Source organism: Symsagittifera roscoffensis, chromosome 4 (assembly GCF_963678635.1).
Source record: "Symsagittifera roscoffensis chromosome 4, txSymRosc1.1, whole genome shotgun sequence".
Lineage (NCBI taxonomy): Eukaryota > Metazoa > Xenacoelomorpha > Acoela > Convolutidae > Symsagittifera > Symsagittifera roscoffensis.
In genome coordinates this window covers 53,187,962-53,206,747 of record NC_087065.1, presented here as the reverse complement: position 1 = coordinate 53,206,747, position 18,786 = coordinate 53,187,962, and the positions used below count along the sequence as shown (strand labels likewise).

General features: G+C 37.8%; 1 protein-coding gene across 1 annotated transcript; it reads left to right on the top strand.

The window, feature by feature from the left end:
• Positions 1-2,460: 2,460 nt before the first annotated feature.
• LOC134844636 (uncharacterized) lies at positions 2,461-16,262 on the top strand. Its single transcript, XM_063861417.1, has 4 exons — positions 2,461-3,080; positions 3,938-4,311; positions 15,202-15,466; positions 15,801-16,262. The coding sequence occupies exons 1-4, from the start codon at positions 2,492-2,494 to the stop codon at positions 16,055-16,057; spliced, it is 1,485 nt and encodes a 494-aa protein (XP_063717487.1). The 5' UTR covers positions 2,461-2,491; the 3' UTR covers positions 16,058-16,262.
• Positions 16,263-18,786: the final 2,524 nt, after the last annotated feature.

Here is an 18,786-nt window from a genome sequence, read left to right as displayed (position 1 = left end):
CGAGAGACGAATCAAACACCCACCTTGTTTTCCGGGAAGTTTTGCATAAGTCTGATATCTCAATAAATTTAGGTGATAAGACCGAGGGAACTATTGTGTCAAAGGACGAGTCATCAAAGAGTCCGACGGTCAGAAAGGCGTAAGACAAAGTTGGGATGCCCGGAAAATAGCCGCGTTATCAGCATCAGAGGAAATAATGGGGCAAACTTCTATGGACAAACTAGTAGATGCCAGAGGGACCGCAGACAACCCGATAACGATAGACAGCTCGCCAGAGGGACTCATGTCTACTGAGAGCCCGGTCGAGAACTCAGAAGTTCAGACAAGACCAATCCCATTAGTATCGGAGCGGGCGGCGGATAATAGTCAGCCCGACTAGGCGAAGAATGAGCTTCAGGCGTCACTGCTGGATAACAAGTTGTCTAAAGAGGATATTGTCCCAATTTCAAGTTCCGAGGTGAGAAGCGCGCTCAGGATGGAAACAACAGTTATTTCTGATAGTCCGGTTGAGTTGTCTTCAGCCGAGGAGGGCGTAGAAGACATGGAGGAGATTGAAAACAACTACTCGCAAGAAATAGAAACTCAGGAGCCGCAATCCACTGGGGATGAAATGTCATCGCTGAGGGCCACGCCAATGGAAATAAAAGAGGAAGGAGGGGACACCACCACATAAGAGTCTTGAATCATCTCAGGATCCTGGGATCACGCGACTTACGACAATTACCCGCCATACAACACGGCCAATGAGGGAAAAAATGCAGTCAATGTTTTTGGGGAACGGTTTAGTAATAAGTGCGTTTACGGGCGGATCAACTCATATGAATGTTGTGGCTACGATTTAGAATACTTCGGACGAATAACTGGGAATGAAACCGGAGGCTTCACCAAGTGCTCTGCCGAGGACTGTCAAAAGGCCCAGAGGAGGAGGAGGTAACACCAATATTACGAGGGGTAGGGGGGACAGGGGGACAGGGCGAAGAAGCCAGTCACCCAGACTTCTCCGAAGAAGATCCCGATTCCAAAACGACGAAGTGCAGAAAACACTTATTTCGACCGAGAAATGTGTAGTTTTTACAGGGGGCAGGACTGTTACCGGTCTCGACAAAAATGTGTCTGTCCATCACCCCCTCCACTAAATCCGCAGTTGTTCCTATCCATTGTAACTGTTTTTTCGAAATTTTACAGCTTCAATCTCGTTGTTGATTTTACAGCTTCAATCTATATGCTGATTTCAAAAAATTTTTTGTGTTGATACTTTGAAAGCAAACAATAAGTTTGTCTGATATACCAATTTCTTGTATATTATGTTTCCTAATTTGAATTTTTGAAGTTTTTTTTTCGTCTTACGAATTTGTGTTGAGAATCAAGATTTTAAATATAATTTTAAGGAACTTTTGTGTCAATTACTTTTATTATTGCTGGAATTTTAGATTGTTACACTAAAGAGAAATTGCCATCAAAAATGTTCTATGTTAAGCCACGCTCCTTTGCTTACAGTATTTTTGGTGACACTGAAAGAAATTTTTCTCGAGTTCAAATTTTCGCTCATAATAAAATTATGTCAAGCAAACTGGGGGCCGCAAAAATGACATCAGAACGACCCTATTTTCTGTTGAAATAAAACAATGACATAGTCTTTTTTTTGTTTTAAACCGTAACTTGATTTCTTAATTTACTGATCAATTTATTTACTGCATGTGTGCAGAAAACGAGATTCTGCTCTCATTGTCGATAACAGTTTACATTCAAAAAAGAACTCTATATGCGGAAAAGAACAAAACAAAATAATTTTTTGAGCTAATCAGTTTTGAGAGTAATTTCCTGGAAGTTATACAGTATACGGGAGAGTGAGATTTTCTTTTATAGAAAAAACCGGAATTCGAGACTACAAAATCGGCAACTGTCAGGTGACATTGCCCGATCGATTGCGATATTCGGGCACTGAAATGGTCAGCCTCAAAATTCTTAATAGCTACGCAATCGGAACCTTTTTAAATTGGACTTGTTCTCTCAGTTTTCTAAATTTGCAACACTTTTAGAATCCCAAAAATGATTAATTTCCATTTTAGGTCGAGAAGACATCTTGGTAACATCATTAAACGAAAACAATGGATACAACAATGGAGTAGGAAAAGTATATTTATTCGACGGACGATCGCTTAGTACAGTCTATTCAAATCCATCGCGTCAAAGCGAGATCCCTGCAATTCTACAAGAAATCATATCTATGAATCCTGTTAAGTCTCAACTTTTTGGATTCAGCATCGGGGACGCCAAAACTGACCTGGATGGAAACGGGTTCTATGACTTGGTCATCGGGGACCCTGGAAAAAATGCCCAAAACTCACATGTGTATTATTCAAATTCATACATTCGTCTGATTCACGTGGATACCATTCCGAAGCGCGTATTGTTCACGAATTATGGCGTTGACCCTATTTGTCCAGAATATGGATCCCAATATAAATTCTGCCAAAAAATAAAAATAACTATGGAAAACAGAGGAATACCGATAATTGATCCGTTCGAGCCAGATAAACTTCCAGCAATTCAGAAATGGAACTTTGCCAGTGACTTCACAGTACGAGTCAAATTCTCCAAACAGTTCGTAGACACGCCAAAAATGAATACTGTTTATGTATCAACTAAACTACAGTATGTCGAGTTCGGACCGCAACAAAATGATAGTCAAGAAGCTGACATTTTTGTCTATGGCAACTTCCCAGAATTTTTTGGATCCACAATGGTCGTAAACGCAGATACCAGAATTTCTGCAGGCTATTTAAGACTTTCAAAACCGTCTATTGGCAACCCGGTTCTTGCTCCGCAGATTTCCCAAGAAATTGAGTTTTCGATTGGGCCTTTAGCTGATGTCAAGTTGAGTGTTAAGCCAAAACGCCAGCAGGTTATTTTAGACCAGAAAAAGCCGAATATGACACTGGCAATTGAAGTGACAACTCTTTCTGGTCAAGAGGAGAGTTTCGTGGAAGGAAATTTGGAAATCAACTTAGGTGGAAGCAATTTGGGTTTAATAAAGGCATCTTCGACTCCCGGCAACATCGTTTCATGTCGCAAAGACGGTAATGTACACGATAAACTTCTATGAAACGTTTTGAAATTTTGTGTAGATTTAAATGTTTTGATGCATTTAAAACATTTTAAGGTTCAATAACACGCGACACATACTTTGGTATTATTTTTTCAAAATTAATTTTTTCCTTCGTAATAAGTTTTGAGTGTTTGAAACATTTTTTCTTCTCTGTCGTAGTACGGAAATTTTCATAAAATCATCGGAAATACGAAAATTTTATATCCTAAGAGCACGAATTTTATATTTATACAAAGATCGCAATAAATTAGCCGTTTTTTTCAGAGATTGAGATTCATTCGGCAAGAACAATGTGGTACACTTCCGTCATAGGCCGCGGATCATGACAAACGTTCATTGCTGCAATTTTTAACAAAGATTTTAACCAAAAGTGCTTTTTATTCGATTACTTTATAATTTAACAATTTAAATAACAATAACTGCGTTGTTTCTGCGATTTGCAGAGGATCTATGAAGGCAATTTTTTCTATTTAGACCAGGCGCGGATCTAAGAATTTCTCGAGGGGGGCGGATTTTCAAAATAATTTTGAAAAATTGGTCGCAAATTTTTGAAAAAGGGCCAAAAAAAGGCGTTTTTAGGCACTTTTTGGAAAATTTCGACCAAAAAATTGCGTTTTTTCGGCGTGCGCTCCGCCCTCAAAGCTATTATAGATTGGCGCCCAAGGCGCCTATAGAAAAACTTTAAGGTCAGCCAGCCAAAAATGGATATCTCAAAATAGTACGAAGGGGAACCATTTGGGTCGACAGAGGGTCGATTCCCTGAGAAGAAAGGGCGTCCCAACCCCCCCCCCCTAAACCCGCTACTGATTTGGACGCTTATCGTTTCAGGTTCATTCATATGGTGCAAATTTGTGGCGGGAAAATATTTCACGAAAGCATATATCAACATCGTTCTTTCAGTGCAAAAATTAGCGTTAGGCGAAACAACACTTAATGAATTCAAGTTCAGTTACCGTCTCACTTGGGCAAATCGGGAACAAATCGACCGCGAGGAGACTTTTAGCACCGATCTTACATTGAAGTACGATGCTCAGTTGAAAGTTGTGGCTTTGAACCCTTCAGTTCTTCTGAATACCAACTATGAAAAGGCTAGAAATCGGATGTTTTATAGTGTTCAGCTGTCAAATTTGAAGGAATCACAAATTGGAGAAACCGATGTCGTGTTTTATGTTCCCCACGACCAGGAAAAATTCAAAATCCAGGTACTTTTCACTTTTAAAAAGCGTTCGCAACTTCATTGGCTGTACTTTTTGCCAGGGTTAAACAATAAAACGTGTACAATTTGCTGAAAATCAAGTTTCGACCCAATCACTTCGCAAAGGGTATCAGTCACTTTTCTATCCCTTTTAGGGAACAAAAGTGTATTTATTACAGGTGTTTTAACGATGTCATATTACTCCTGAGCAGAAAGAGCGTGCCAGAAAAACGACGTCAAAGTTTAATTTTAAAATTTCGAGCTAGGATCAAAAATTATTTTTGCACATTTTCTGTAAATTTTGCCCTTATCACATAAAATTTTCTGGCAAAAAAAGTTTTCATAAAACCATTTACAAAAAATCTTGAAAGTTTTTGGGTAAGAAACCCGAAAGAAAACGCTAAAACCAGCCTTGATAACTTTTGTATCGAATCCAGAAGAAACTAGCTATCTTAGGAGCAAAAACAACATAGCGCCTACATTTTTACCAGCCTACTTAAAACTGTACTTGTATGAAACATTTATTGGGTAGGGTAGACAAAGCTATCTATTTCATAGTCGGTTGATAAATGTTCATGAACTAAATATCCGCTGGTGTTAATACGTAAATATCTTTGTTATGTAATTATGAACCATAAGATCAACAGCGGTGTGATTGGTTATTAGCAATTCGCTTGCGTAGATTCACTGGCAGATGGTCACGTACTGAATTCAAGTTACAATTGGTAACAAAAAATCCGACACACAAACTTATTTAAAAGAGCAATTGAGCTTTTTGTGGAAAAATTTTGGAATGCAAAACCTAAATTATCAGACCGAGTCTGTGTCTCAAGGTTGTCCGAAAAACAAATTGAAAGCAAAAATTTGTCAACTTGGAACCATTGGTGCTTTTTAATTAAATCTAAAAGTAATAATTTGTCTTTCGCAATTTCTATCATGGTCGGGTCCGCTATTTGAGCAGTAGGCCCGCGCAAGTGCTTGTGTTTCGGCAAAAACCTCAACATAAAGCAAACGTATCGCTGCAGTTTCTTATGACTACTATACTTTCTTCGACCAAATACGGACTCAGACTGCTTCGAAATGCTCGTGAGAGCATGTGGTGAAATTGTCGATGGTCTTAACCACAGACTTTTGAAAGGATATTGATAACAACATCCAGATATGGTTTGACAAGTACTCATAGCCTACAAGGAAGCTTGGTCCCCTGACCCAACTGCTTTCTTCCAGGCATTCCGCCAATATTCCGCGTGTCCCAGTGTCCGCGAGATTATCTCCACGGATTATCTCCATTTTATATGGAACCATTTCTTCACAGTTGTGAGTTCTTTTTTTTTCAGAAAGACGGTTTGCGACAAAAGTCCTTAATTTGTCGACGTGGTGTTATCGGTTCACAAAAAAGGTGCTGGTTACCTTGATTGAAAGTGCCCGTAGTATATCTTCCTTCAACTTGGATGCCAGCAAGACTGAATGTAATTCCAGCTTCGAAAAGGGCAAAGCCTTCATCGGGGCTACTTTTTGCTTTACCAATATACTACGCAAATTTGGTTTTTCGTGTCTTAATGATGCGGGCAAAAAGGAAACCAGCCGCGCAAAACACATCTCGCGAGCTAACAATATGGAGCTCACATTGATCAAATTGATTACCGAAGTAGCACTATTTCACCAAGGACAAAACAGACATGAATGCCGCTCAATGAACTGCTTCCGTAGCGCTTCTATTAATGGATCATCACATTGCTGCCCAGTTATGCCCCAAATGTCCTTTAGAAGCAGGCGCGCCCTTATCGTGTAGGAAGCCACCAAACCACCAGTATCGAAAACCAATGAAACCTTGCTAACAAGATTGGTGAGACGGAAATCCCCCAATTTAAGGAGGTTCGCCAGATCCTTGCTTAGTCTCATTGCATCATCAAATTCGTGTAACCATCCATGTAGAAACTAGTACATACTGCTTTAGGTGCTTCAGGAAGTTTTTCAACGTTATGCCTGGTGGTTTGATGAAGTGCGAAATTCGCGCACGTCGGGGAGCACCGAAATTATGCGAGGAATACTGAGAGTTTCCACATACGATGAGTATCCTCGCGCCACAAGAAAAGCAATGAAGATTGATCACAAGGGGTGCTCAACCCCAAACTGAAGTATCATATCCTCCCTGTTCGTGGATACGGCAAATTGATGTTGGCGGAAGAGCATTATCATGTGTAACAAGTTTTGCAATAATTCAGACCAAATGAGCTAAGATTTGTTTAAAGTTTAACCGTGAAATTTTGACGCGCCACTTAAAACCTGACGAACCTTAGCTGGCTTGTTTGAGTTAAGAACAGGTTGTTGGGTAAGTCTTATTCAGGGGCAGACTGGAGCTGCGGATTGTGCGATTCAACCAGAATAACATAACCTTTATCGAGTTCCATTTTCCTTGTCTCAGTGTATTTACTCCTCAAACCACAATCTTTCTCGAGTCGTTATCCAAGCGTCTTGATCTGGGCCAGCGCTGAGTGGTAATTCATGGGTAAAGAACTGCTATCATTGGCCAATAACAATCCTAACCAATACCGTTCACCATCATGGTAAGTTGTTGATTCAAGAAGGTTATGTGCTCGCTGTTAGGCTGCCGAACAAGCATCAGCTTGCTTGTAATTTTCTCATCTTCTAAATCATACCACGCTTTAACCTGAAAAACAAATTCCACGTCTTCATTTTTGCATTTGAAACATGATGATTATCACCCAGACGATGAGGGGAGTGGGCCACTCAATACTCATCCTACTGGCAAGCAAACAGCAATTGGAGTTTTCCTATCTGCATCATGAATCCAATCGAGCGGGCGTGTGTGGTGATAATAACTAGACCGAGCATGTTTTATTGGTTCCAGGTACGAATAATTTTCTTGGAGGGCCGGAACATCAACCTTTTGAGACCCAACATTAACTTTCTCATTTACGCAAGCGGGTACTTTGAAGTATAATCGATTTTATCTTTGTCAGCGGATAGTAAGACCTTGACTATCTCAGTCGAAACAAAAATCGTTGAAAGCCAGATGTGATTGCTCGCGGAATCATATAATTGGAGAGCGTTATCAGTTTTTGACTTAGATGAAACACTTGCATCAATAACCTTGAAAAGACTTTTAACGTCCTGCACGGGTGCAAAACAAGACGATATTGATTTTTGCGCCAGAGTTTTTCCGGTAAACGACTTGTTTTTCTCCTTTCGACAAGAAAAAAAGCGGTCCGCACCATCCAAAAAAAACATTGTACGTACTTTCGCACTCAGATTTAGTGCGTTTCCTAGCCTTCGGGCAATCACGGAAGATGTCAACAGCTTGGAGACAGGAGAAACAGCGTTTTTTTTAGCCGCAATAAACTACGCCCTTGTGTAGGGTTCTTTTCCTTAAATTTTTTCAACCCCATAAAGGAACCCCAATTTTTTTGACTGATTCATGTTCGGAGGCCATTTACATAAGGCTTCAATCAAGATGGCTGTTTTTTAAGACCGTTCTGATATGACAACGATGCAAGACACAAACAAGACTTGAAATAAAATAAACCACAAGCAAAATATAAATGCTTTTAAAATTGTGCATCTTTCGCTGTTAAATTTTTTGAGGTGGGTGCTCACGACGGTTTGAGGTTGCCCATATTTTCAATCAAGGACCCTTAGTGCATCCCTGTACATTCGACCTGAATATTGCAATTTTAGTTTTCCCAGTTACCAATGTTTTAAGGTACATCAACTTTACTTCATCCAAAAGAGCTGATTGAGAATCAACCTCACTCAGACACCTACCTAACAATTCATACCCTTCCAACGGATTACCAGCATATTTGAAAAGTTTCCATTTGGGTAATGGATTCTTCCAATTCGATGCCAAGACTTTGGCTAAGTCTCGAACGGATAACGATTGCCATGACGGATTGACATAATTCGGGTTTTTTGCCTAAGCACGATGCGACAGGATTAAAAAAAACAGCTGATGAACCGATGAGCAATAAAAAAAATCCGAAGCAATCGTTAGTTGCAAGAGTTTTTGCTATTGTGGCGGAGTGAAAAAATGAATTGCTCCACCGCTCTTGTGCGGGAACATTATGGATTTTGTAGGGGCAACAGGTATAATTGTCTCAAAAATGTGAGATGTTTCATTCAAAGCTAACGGGTTACAAACTGCAGGGATCGTAGTTACAGTTGCAGATAACGACTATTCGTGGTTTGGATTATAAAGCTGACTGATGTAGGTGGGATGACCTACAGGGGTGACCTACAGTATGAGGAGATAAATTTAAATACAAAATTGATTAAACATTTTCAAAAAATAAACGTGGTAGGCTCAGGGTTAATTCACTGATTAGCATTTGAAAACCGGTGTGGTTGTGTTATATTTCGAATTCTAGTTGACTTATAATTGCCTATATTTTGCTGAGTATCAGTGCCGGCAGCAATCTGCTTAAAAGATTTAGAAATCATGGGAGGGCCTAATTGTTTAAGATAAACCATCTGATTAGGCGTAACACCAACGGTACCTTATTTTGAACAGTAGTCAATCAAGAACTTTATGCGGTCGGTTTGATTACGGTCACTTCTGGATTCCAATGTAGCACGTTTTCGACCCAAGTTTCTGTGCGTTTGTCTGCTGTTTTCCTGTGAGAGCTACAGAGCAAGCAAACGAGTTAACTTAGTCGGAGTCCTCCTCCAGCTCACTTTAGCTATTTTGGCTTCAATATAATTTTTCTGTTCTCCTCGTGGATTTGTGCTTGTTCCAATCTCTGCTTGTTTTTGAGCTCCTTGTATTCCAGCTTTAGTAAACGCATTCAAGCTTCATTTTGCCTCTCGATTTCGTCTGTTTATATTCTAGCCAACGACAACTTTTTTCTTTTGACGGGAATTTATTGAGATTGTTTTTTTTCTGACCTGAGACCCTAGACCAATTTGACTTTTAAGGTTTTTGGAAATTTTCGAAGAAGCCATTTCCCCTAACGCGATGAAACGTCTATTGCTTGTTTTCAGATCCTACATAGCTCCAAGCTTTCTGAGTTACCTCATCGTGTCTCTTTGTCTTCAGGTCAGGCCATCGTTCCAATTCTTCGCAAGTTTTATCTGTTTTAGTTTACTTTTCTACTATTTGATTTAACTTATCATTTTGAAAAAAGTTTTTTTTTCAGGAAAACATTCGCATTCTGGATGTAAATCTTTCCTATTGATTTTCGTTTTTTGTTCACGATGGCTTCTTTTTTTATATATTTGTGAACATTGAGGAGCTCAATTTCAAATTTAAAGCGAGACTTAAAACTTTATTGTACTTCCTGTTTCATTGTGGCAAATATTAACTATATGCTTTTCAATTCGAGAGAAGGGTGTATCAAACTTCAACAAAATACAAAAAAAAACACAGAAAAGACTTTAAGGCCCTGTAATACAATTACAACAACCTATTTGGCCACTGCCAGATGAAGCCTATCAGGTAAAGTTCTATAAAACCCGGCTAGGTGCTCCTGCAAGGTGACTAAGATGAGAGTGGGTTGCGTAAAAAAACGCCCGCTGCTTTTAGGTTGATTTTTCCTCTTCGTCTCAGCAACAAGTGTTTTGAGGTTTTTGCCGTATCTGCGAATGATACCGAACTTTTGATCCCAGCTTATCGGGCTGGTGAATTGCCAAGCAAAAATTCATCCATAGCTCCATAGCTTTACGTTTCGATATCAAATGATTGACTATACTGATCGTTGCAATTCCTGAACTTTTCAATTTCTGAAATTGTTCCTCAGTTCGGGATCATTGACAAAACACGATTGCACTAAATTTTGCTCAATAGCGTTTCAGGATGGCTACAATTTTGTACTCGGACAAAGGGTCGAAGTTACTGCTGCGATGCCTAGTAACTGAAATATTTATGACGTCGTGGCAAATCACTGTATTCGAGTAATGGTATAAAAATGACTCAAAGTACTGTTGTACACTCTTACGGGGGTTAACGGCGTTCAGTTCAGAACATAGATCAGGTATGGCTAAGTAAGTATCAACAATTTTTATTTCGGAGTGAAGCGCGTAGTTTTTCTAGAGCGTGATACAATGAGCTTGCAGCGACAATAAAAACAATTAATGGTTTTAAGCAAAGAAATGGATGCGGCGGATATAATTTCTCAACAAAATATTTCGGGTAGATTTAGGGGAGACTCATAAATTGATTCTAAGTCACTTTAACCACTCGGAGTAAACCTGAGATCGTCGGAGTTCAAACTAAGTTTTATAATTGTGCTTTTGAATTGATATTGATTAGAATAAAATTTTCAAGCTTTTCGGTCGAGCACATTATTTTTGCTAAAAAGTCCTTTTAAAATTTCACTAAAAAATAACACATGCTTTTATCTTTGATTCAAACATTTTTGCCCAAAATCTCACAAAAACTGAGTCTCTTGGTTTTTTTTAAAATAAGAAGTTTGAGAGAAAAAGTGTCCAGAACCTTTTACTGTGTTTTGCCATTAAATCATTAGAGAAAGGAGCAAACAGAACACGGAATCAAGATTGGCACATTCACGGTAGCAAACATTCAGCTCAAGTAATGATAACTTTTCGTATTTAAATTTCGACTCTCTCTCTCTCGGCAAGATCACAAAAGGTGTGATATGGGTGTTTCTTACAGTTTCCTGGTATGCAAAACTGATCGAATTTGTCGCAGTTTAAACGACTTGCTTCATCTTCAAAGTCCAGTGCACACTCTCACCATCCAGGCTCTCGGTAACACATGCTTGCAGACAACTGCCCATCTGCTTGTTTTGGTGTGAAATCGGATCAATGAGGGAACTCCTTCTTGAAATCGCCTTCTTTTGCTCCTGCATTTTTTCTAGAGAAGTTACCAATGCACTTATCTGATTTTTCAATTAGAAGAGTACATATCCATTTTAGGACTGACATACTGGAGCTGTGTCGTTTCAATGGCTGCTGTATTTGAATGGGTTGCTGGGTTCGCGCTGATGAACTTCACAATTACTGTGTTGTTTGCTCTGAACGTTTTTTGCTGTTTCCGGTGCTAATAAAAAAAGCAGGCCAAAAAATGTTTTTTGGAATAAATATTGCATTTTTGGCAAAACAAGGTTTTTTGATAGACAAAATCTTGTTAATCAAGGTCAGTCAGAGCCGTTTTTTGAGCTAGTTTAAATAGCTAAATAAAGCAGAAAAAGTTTTTCAGGGGGGGGGGGTTCAAAACCGATTACTGAGAGTGAATTTATGTTCCATCAAACTCGGCGCATATTTGAATTTTAGAAAAGGAAATTGTCTTGGGGTTCGGAAATTGATATGCAATTGCTTGGATTTGGAAATGGATTCGAGCATACGCCGAATCCACCCAGACGCGCTGTGTATACGCTCGGCTACTATCCTTGTATTATATGCAACTATAATTCAAACTCGCATATGCAACTGATATCTGCATTTGTTCTTAATTTATTATTTGCTCAGCAACCTTTCTTTTAAAAAAAAATAGAAAAACTGCTGGAAATCGAAATAACAGATGGATTGCGTTGGCCCCGTGTCTTTCGTATCTCACAAAATTGGCTTAAATTTTAAGCAAAGGATTCGGCTTCTAATTATCCGAACAGAATTGTATGAGGTGAAGAACATGTTCTATAACACTACAATTGTATTTCGGATTAAGTATCACATTTTGGCAAAACCCGTTTTTTTGAAGGAAGAAAACCTGTCAGTCAACGTCGGCCAAGATCATTTTATGAACTAATTTAAATAGCTAAACAAAACAGAAAAAAAATTGTGGGGTTTGAAACCGGTTACTGAGCGTAAATTTATGTTCCGTGAAGTTCGGCGCATATTTGACATTACGAGACCAAACTGTACATTGGATAGGCGCACAATTTTGTGTCTGTACTTTCCTGGATTTGAGTGATAGGTCTTTAGACACGTCAAAATGTTGCCGGAACGATCTAAGAAATTGAAAGAACAAAAGAAGAACAAAAGCAAGGACCTTGTTGAGGAATTCACTTACAATTCTTAAAATGCACAGTTTGGCCTCGTAATGGAGCAAAAGAGAGGAAAAGGGTTCAAACCTACGCCGAACCCGTCAGGACGCACTGTGTATACGCTCGGCTACTTTCCTTCTATCATATACAACTATAGTTCAAACTTGTATATGCAACTTGTACATACATTTATTCTTAATTTAGTATTTGCTCAGCAACATTACTTGTTAAAACAATTGTCAAAAACTGCAGGAAATAGAAATTACAGATGGATTGCGCCAGCCCCGTGTCTTTCGTACCTCACAAAAAATGGCAAGAGTTTTAAGCAAAGGATTATACTTCTAATTATCCGAACAAAATCGGATGAGGTGAAGGATATATCCTATAGCACTACAGAGGACTTTATCAAAATCATTTTTCGAAGCTTTGTGTATTTGAACTGTACAGTTGAAAAAACAAGTTGACGGGTCTTACATGAACAGCCGAGTTGAAAGGATACCTTGGCTAACACTGTGCAACTGTCGTTAAAAGTTCAAACGGTTTTCTGCGATACAAACAAATTCCAATACATGTATTACTCAAGAAAGAAATGTGCATAAAAACTTTCTAAAAGAGTCACGCTAGAACTTTACCGACGATATTGACAGCGACATGTGACGGCTCAGTAATGATAGCCCTAAAGTTGTAGCTAAAAAATCGAAATTTTATTAAAATAGATACTAATTTCCTAACAAAAACGAAATGGTAGACAATGTAGAAATGGATATTAGTGGGAATACTAACTTAAACGAAATGAAACTTAACGAGTTGAAAACTATTCGAGTACCTGCCAATTTGGAACGGGACTTTTTGGGCTAGGCGAGATGCCCAACGAATGACAGCGACTAATGGACTCAATGATAAGCTATTTGCCAGGTTTTTCCTGGGTACGCAGACGATATAGTTTTTACAACGCAGTTTCGGGAGAACTACATTGGCGGAAAGTAAGTTTGGATTGGACGAAAATAGAGCAGCAGCGAAGTGGGTAAAAAATATAGTCTTCAGTTTTTCAACATCTTGAAATCAAGCCGCCCCATTTTTTTCTTTATAATAAGAAATAAAGAAAAACGGAAAACATCATGTATACTAGGTCATTGTTGGGTTCAATCAATCATTTTTTTTCTTTATCTTTAAACTAATGATCAGATTAGAATGGTTAGAGATTAAAAGAAGCTGCCGTGGCAAAAAAAGCTGGGGTAGCGGGTGAGACCTCAAAACAGTTGATAGAGATGCTTTAAAGTTTTTTTTGCGTGGGACGCCACTTATTGCCATTTCAGACCATAGGGCATTTCAGACCTTCAAAAACACAATTAAACAACAAAAAGTAGCTTGATCGGATAGATAGACACTCCACTATCTTTCGACTATGAATTGAACATATCCCGAGTAAAAGAACGAGGCTAGGAGAATATACCGACAAAAATAGAAAAATCTATGAAAATAGAAGTTGTTTTCATGAATTTCCTCAGAAAAATTTGAAACAGGTATTAATTTGTTCAAACAGATAAAAAAACTACCCTTGCGTTCTTTGGCATGTGGAGCCCAAGTTCATTTTTGTTTTAACACAAAAGTAACAGATTCATTTTTGTTTTAATACAAAAGTGATGTTCCCAGTACAGTTCATAGATCTAAGATCGTGCTACTTGTTGATAATACTACGTTATGAAACAAATATAGATGTGATAATTTTAAATTCTCTTTAGAAAAAGTAAAAAAAAAATGGCGTCAAAAACAGCATGAGTGTCAATCCAGGTGAATTCAATTATGATTTTCCATAATAACTTTTCGAAAGATTACTTTTCTTTTGCTACTTCAGTTCAAGTTACAAATTTTGTAAGTATTTCGGGGTTATTGTAAACAACAACAAAAAAGTTCTTTCAAACCACATATTGAATAGGTATGCAAAAATTGACCAAGTTTTCAGGCATTACGTGGAAGACTAGATTTTTCTTCTCTGAACAGCAGAATCTTCAATTTTTCGAAGCTTTTGTGAACCGGCAATCAGTTATGATTACGATCCAACCTCACCTAACTAAAATTGTGAAATTGCAAAAAGGAATCTTAAGAGCATTATTTTTCAAACGTAAACATGAATCACCCAAAAATCTAACGGAAATAGACAATTTACCTAAAGTTTTTTGGGTTTTACTTTTTCGAACTGTTTAATTATCTATTAGCTTGATTTCCCTGAGGGTATTACAGGCTTTTTATTACCTAAAACAAAATGATTTTAAACCTAGAAGCATAAATTAAATGCCACCATTCAGTATTACAATATTTTATAAGCAGTTTTTCAATACCTATCTGCCTGGAAGAAAATGAGGGCTTTTACGAACTGTTTTAAGCTACAGCCCATTTCATTAAAAACATGTTAGTAAAGATCATAATAATTTTAAAAATTGACTTTATTCGTTTCCTCTCGAGAATATTCTACTACTTTAAATTCCCTTCAGCCGTTTAATTTAGATTTTGTTTCATGTATGTAGCTGGTAAAATAATTCAACTTCATTTCGATCTTTTTTCAACTTCATTTTTTCAACTTCATTTCGCGCTGCAATTCAGGTCAGGCACGCAAGAAGATGCGGGTTGAAACCTGCCAACATGTAGGTTTCAAAAAATTGCGGGCGTGACGGAAAATGAAGTGATGGGCGAGTTGCCGACGGCCGACGAAATTGAAATGAAGCATTCTTGTAAAAATTGAAAACATGATTTTATGACAACATAAATGTTACAGTGACAAACAAATTAAAACACTTAATCAGAACTCTAGTGCTAGATTTTGGGCAGAGTAAGTAAAAACCCTGGCTTTTGCTTACAGTTTGGCTGGAACACTAAAAATTCATAAACATCCATAAATTCCGTGAAACATTCTTAACCCGAGATCTTTTATGTTGCAGGATTGTTCTGAAGACGCAAAATTAGAACAGAAAACCGATGACGCTTCTAGATGTTCCAGTGGAGTTTGCGCCAAATGCAAATTCACTATCCCCGTTTTGTACTCAAAGAGAGAAACGACACTTTCCATATCTGTGGAGTTTCTGGAAGAGCAGTTTTGGAAAAAGATGGTGAAAGGGAAAGAGAAGTTTTGGATTGGTGGGGACTACGAAGTGAAGGAGGCCGACTACAAAACAGATACTAACAAATTTCCCCGAAACAAAAAAGGTTTGGTGTTTTTTGGGTTGCGAATTTATTTGAAATCGAAACCTATTCAATTTTACATTGCTCAGTTTGAAAATTAAGTAATGATCTACTAATTAATTATCGATTTTCAAAAAAAAATTGAATACTAATTGTTATCGGCCAAACTGTCCTGGTACTTGCGATATTTGATAAAATAAATCATAAGCCGAACTTTTGGGTATTCTTAATCAATTTTGGTACCAAATATTTCTCACTCCTTATAGGAATCTTAACCGAGTGAAGTTTTGTTTTCTTTTTTCAATGAAAGAAAGCTATTGCGGTAGATTGATTTAATTGCTTGATGTTTGCGGCTTAGGTTCCTTTGAAATCAACACAGTCATAATCCAACCTGAGTTTCCTTGGTGGATAGTTTTTTTCTCCCTCTTCATCTCGATAACTTGGGTGGCTCTCTTAATATTGGGTCTATACAAGAGCGGATTCCTTGTGAAGCACAACCCGAACCTGATTCGACTAGACCAGATTAACGAAAACGAGTATGTTGACGAAGAAGTTGAGCCGACCTTGACCAAGCGGGGGTTAGTCGATGACATTGATAAGGGTATCTTCGGATAGTGATCAAATTGAAGCACCGATCGAACAACTGATAAACAGGAGGCACCCAAATCGATAGATAAAGACACTAAAATCGCTCATCATCAATGTTTCTACAGTCAATAAATATTTGAATAGTATTTGATGAAAAATCGTGACTCGCTCATTATTAAAATTTGAAAATTTGAGGCAAAGCTGTATGACTTCTTAATCCGTTCCGCCTAAACATGTGCAAGTCAAAACTTTCAAAACGTTTATTACAAAAATACTCTTTGTTTAATTTTCCTATGGTAACCTTTAATGGTAACCAAATTGGCTGGAAACAAATCCTCAAATTTTCAAACCAAACTGCAATTTGTACCAAAACTGAGCTTAATATTATACATCACCTGCTGACTGTATTTGATATCTTGTAGCTTAGGTTATATTTGATCTGGTAGCAAGCGTCTGTACGTTGTGTTTTTTTCTTTTTAAAGAAAGAAACGGAACATTTTAATTCTTTTTTTCCCGACTTCTGAAGAAAAGAGACCGACGCAGTTCTTTGCTCAGACAAAAAATGAAATTTTAACCAACAGCATTGCAATTTTATACCATCTTAAAGATATTGATGCCCTGTACTCCAATATTTGCACTATATGTTGCAACTGCAAGCTTTTTGTTCCGACGCATTTGAAAAATGGGGAGGAACTTGGTATTCGGGTGAGTGAGTTCAAGTTTTTTTGTTTTCCACGCCAAATCAGGTACCACAAACAGTCAACGGAATGGGTCATGTGATCTATCATATTAAAGTCTTTTCAGTCGTGATTCGAACGACCCTAAAGGGTTTCATAAAATTGTCCCAGAGTCGAGAAAAACAAGATTAAAACTTTTGACTTTTAGTCTTAATTCGAGCGAATAAAGCAAGCAAACAGGCATACAATAGCTTAATTTAAGCCCCGAAAACTTAGTTTTTCTGGAGTGAAATTAGTTTTCTGAATTTTTTCCGCCTTTTTGAAATCAAAAAATTCAATAGTTCAATAAGCTGCAAATTTTTTTTTTTTCATTTTTTTTTGTTTTTCTAGTCATTATTCTACAAAAACTGTTGTCCAATTTGCCTATTTTACTATGATTGTCGAATATTCCTAAGCTCTAGTTTTCCGTTTAGATCATTTTATCACACTACGCAAAAAACACTAAAAATACTTTTATAAAAGATTATGGTCGGAACAATCTGTGCTACTTGCACAATAACCGGTTATCCTTGTTAAAATTCCTAATTTGGCTGAACTGGATTTATCAATGCAATCGAAACTTCGATTTTTCAATTATCGCATAGCGTTAGTGGCGAGAAATCCGGCTTGCAAAAAACTTTATCATGGCTTCCAAAAAATGATTGCAAAGCCAAAAATCTAAAGTTTTCTAAAAACAATCATTAATTTTTCCTTGCAATTAATTGCTGAAATATTTAAAGCAAACTAGAAATGATTTTTTGTTGATGAAAGAATCTTTCAGCTTCAAAAAAAAAGCTGTTTTGCCAAACTTGCGGGGGTCATCCTCTGCCTATTGACATAGAACGTCATTTTGGAACGTCAAGTTGATGATATCTCAACGGCGCCACAAAATAGTTTTAAATTACTGTCAGAACATTTTTGTTATCTCACGAGATAGTCCACAGTTTTTCATTACGAGGCCAAACTGTGCACTGGATAGGCACACAATTTTGTGTCTGTATGTTCCTGGATTCCATAGACAAGTCATTAAACATGTTAAAATTTTGTCGGAGCGATCAAAGAAAATGAAAGAATAAAAGAAGAACAAAGGGAGCGTCCTTGTTGCGGAATCCGCTTAAAAGGCACAAAATGCACGATTTGGCCTCGTAATGTTCGTTTAAAAGTTTTGTGATAACGTTCACAAATCTTGTCGAGTGTTTTCGAATGTGATCATAACCGATTCGATCATCGGCTGAACAAGCTTTGTTTTTCTGCAGTAACATCTGTACATAGTTGAAATTCAAACGGTTTTAGGTAAGATCCTTTATTTGTGTGCCACTTTTGGCGTGGGCTGAAAATCAAGTTAACATATTCTGTGGAAAAGTTTGTGTGCCCTAATATATCTCCTAGCTTAATCTCGTAGAAAAATAACCAAAAAAAATTGCATGTAGTTCTTAAACAGGGGCACAACAGCGGCTCGCCGTGATGAGCTGTACAGCTCGTGTGTTGGTTCTTTCCCCCGTGGATAAATGGTCTTAATCTTAATCAGGAGCTTCTGCAAAAACACAGCAACATCATGAACGCATCTGTTCAGCTGGTGTCGTTTCGAGATACAGGTCGGATGCTTGCGTTTTGCCAAAACTTTAAGTAACTTTTGAGTTCTTGATCTTGATCATGGGGCTGTTCTGCTTATCAGGTTAAACTGTTCAAAATTTCCGATACCCATTGTCAGAAAGGCTGTAATGGAATTTTGCACATTGTAGCAAGTGTAATATTTCTTGCAAAATTGCCGCCAACTGGATCCATAGCACAACGTTTCCCAATGACAACCTGTATACACTCATTGTCCACTCCAAACTCCTTATACTTCTGAGCTACAACTTTAGATTACTTTCTGATAATGGGTGAATATAGGAGCAGAACTGTTTGACAAACCTTTATCTGAGTCTGATTTATCTGCCTTTCTCGAACACGGCAAATGCAACAACGAGTTATGTCGATGAACTCAAACAGCCTTTGATGACTAGAAAAAAACCTGCATGGCCAGGTATTCGCATTTTT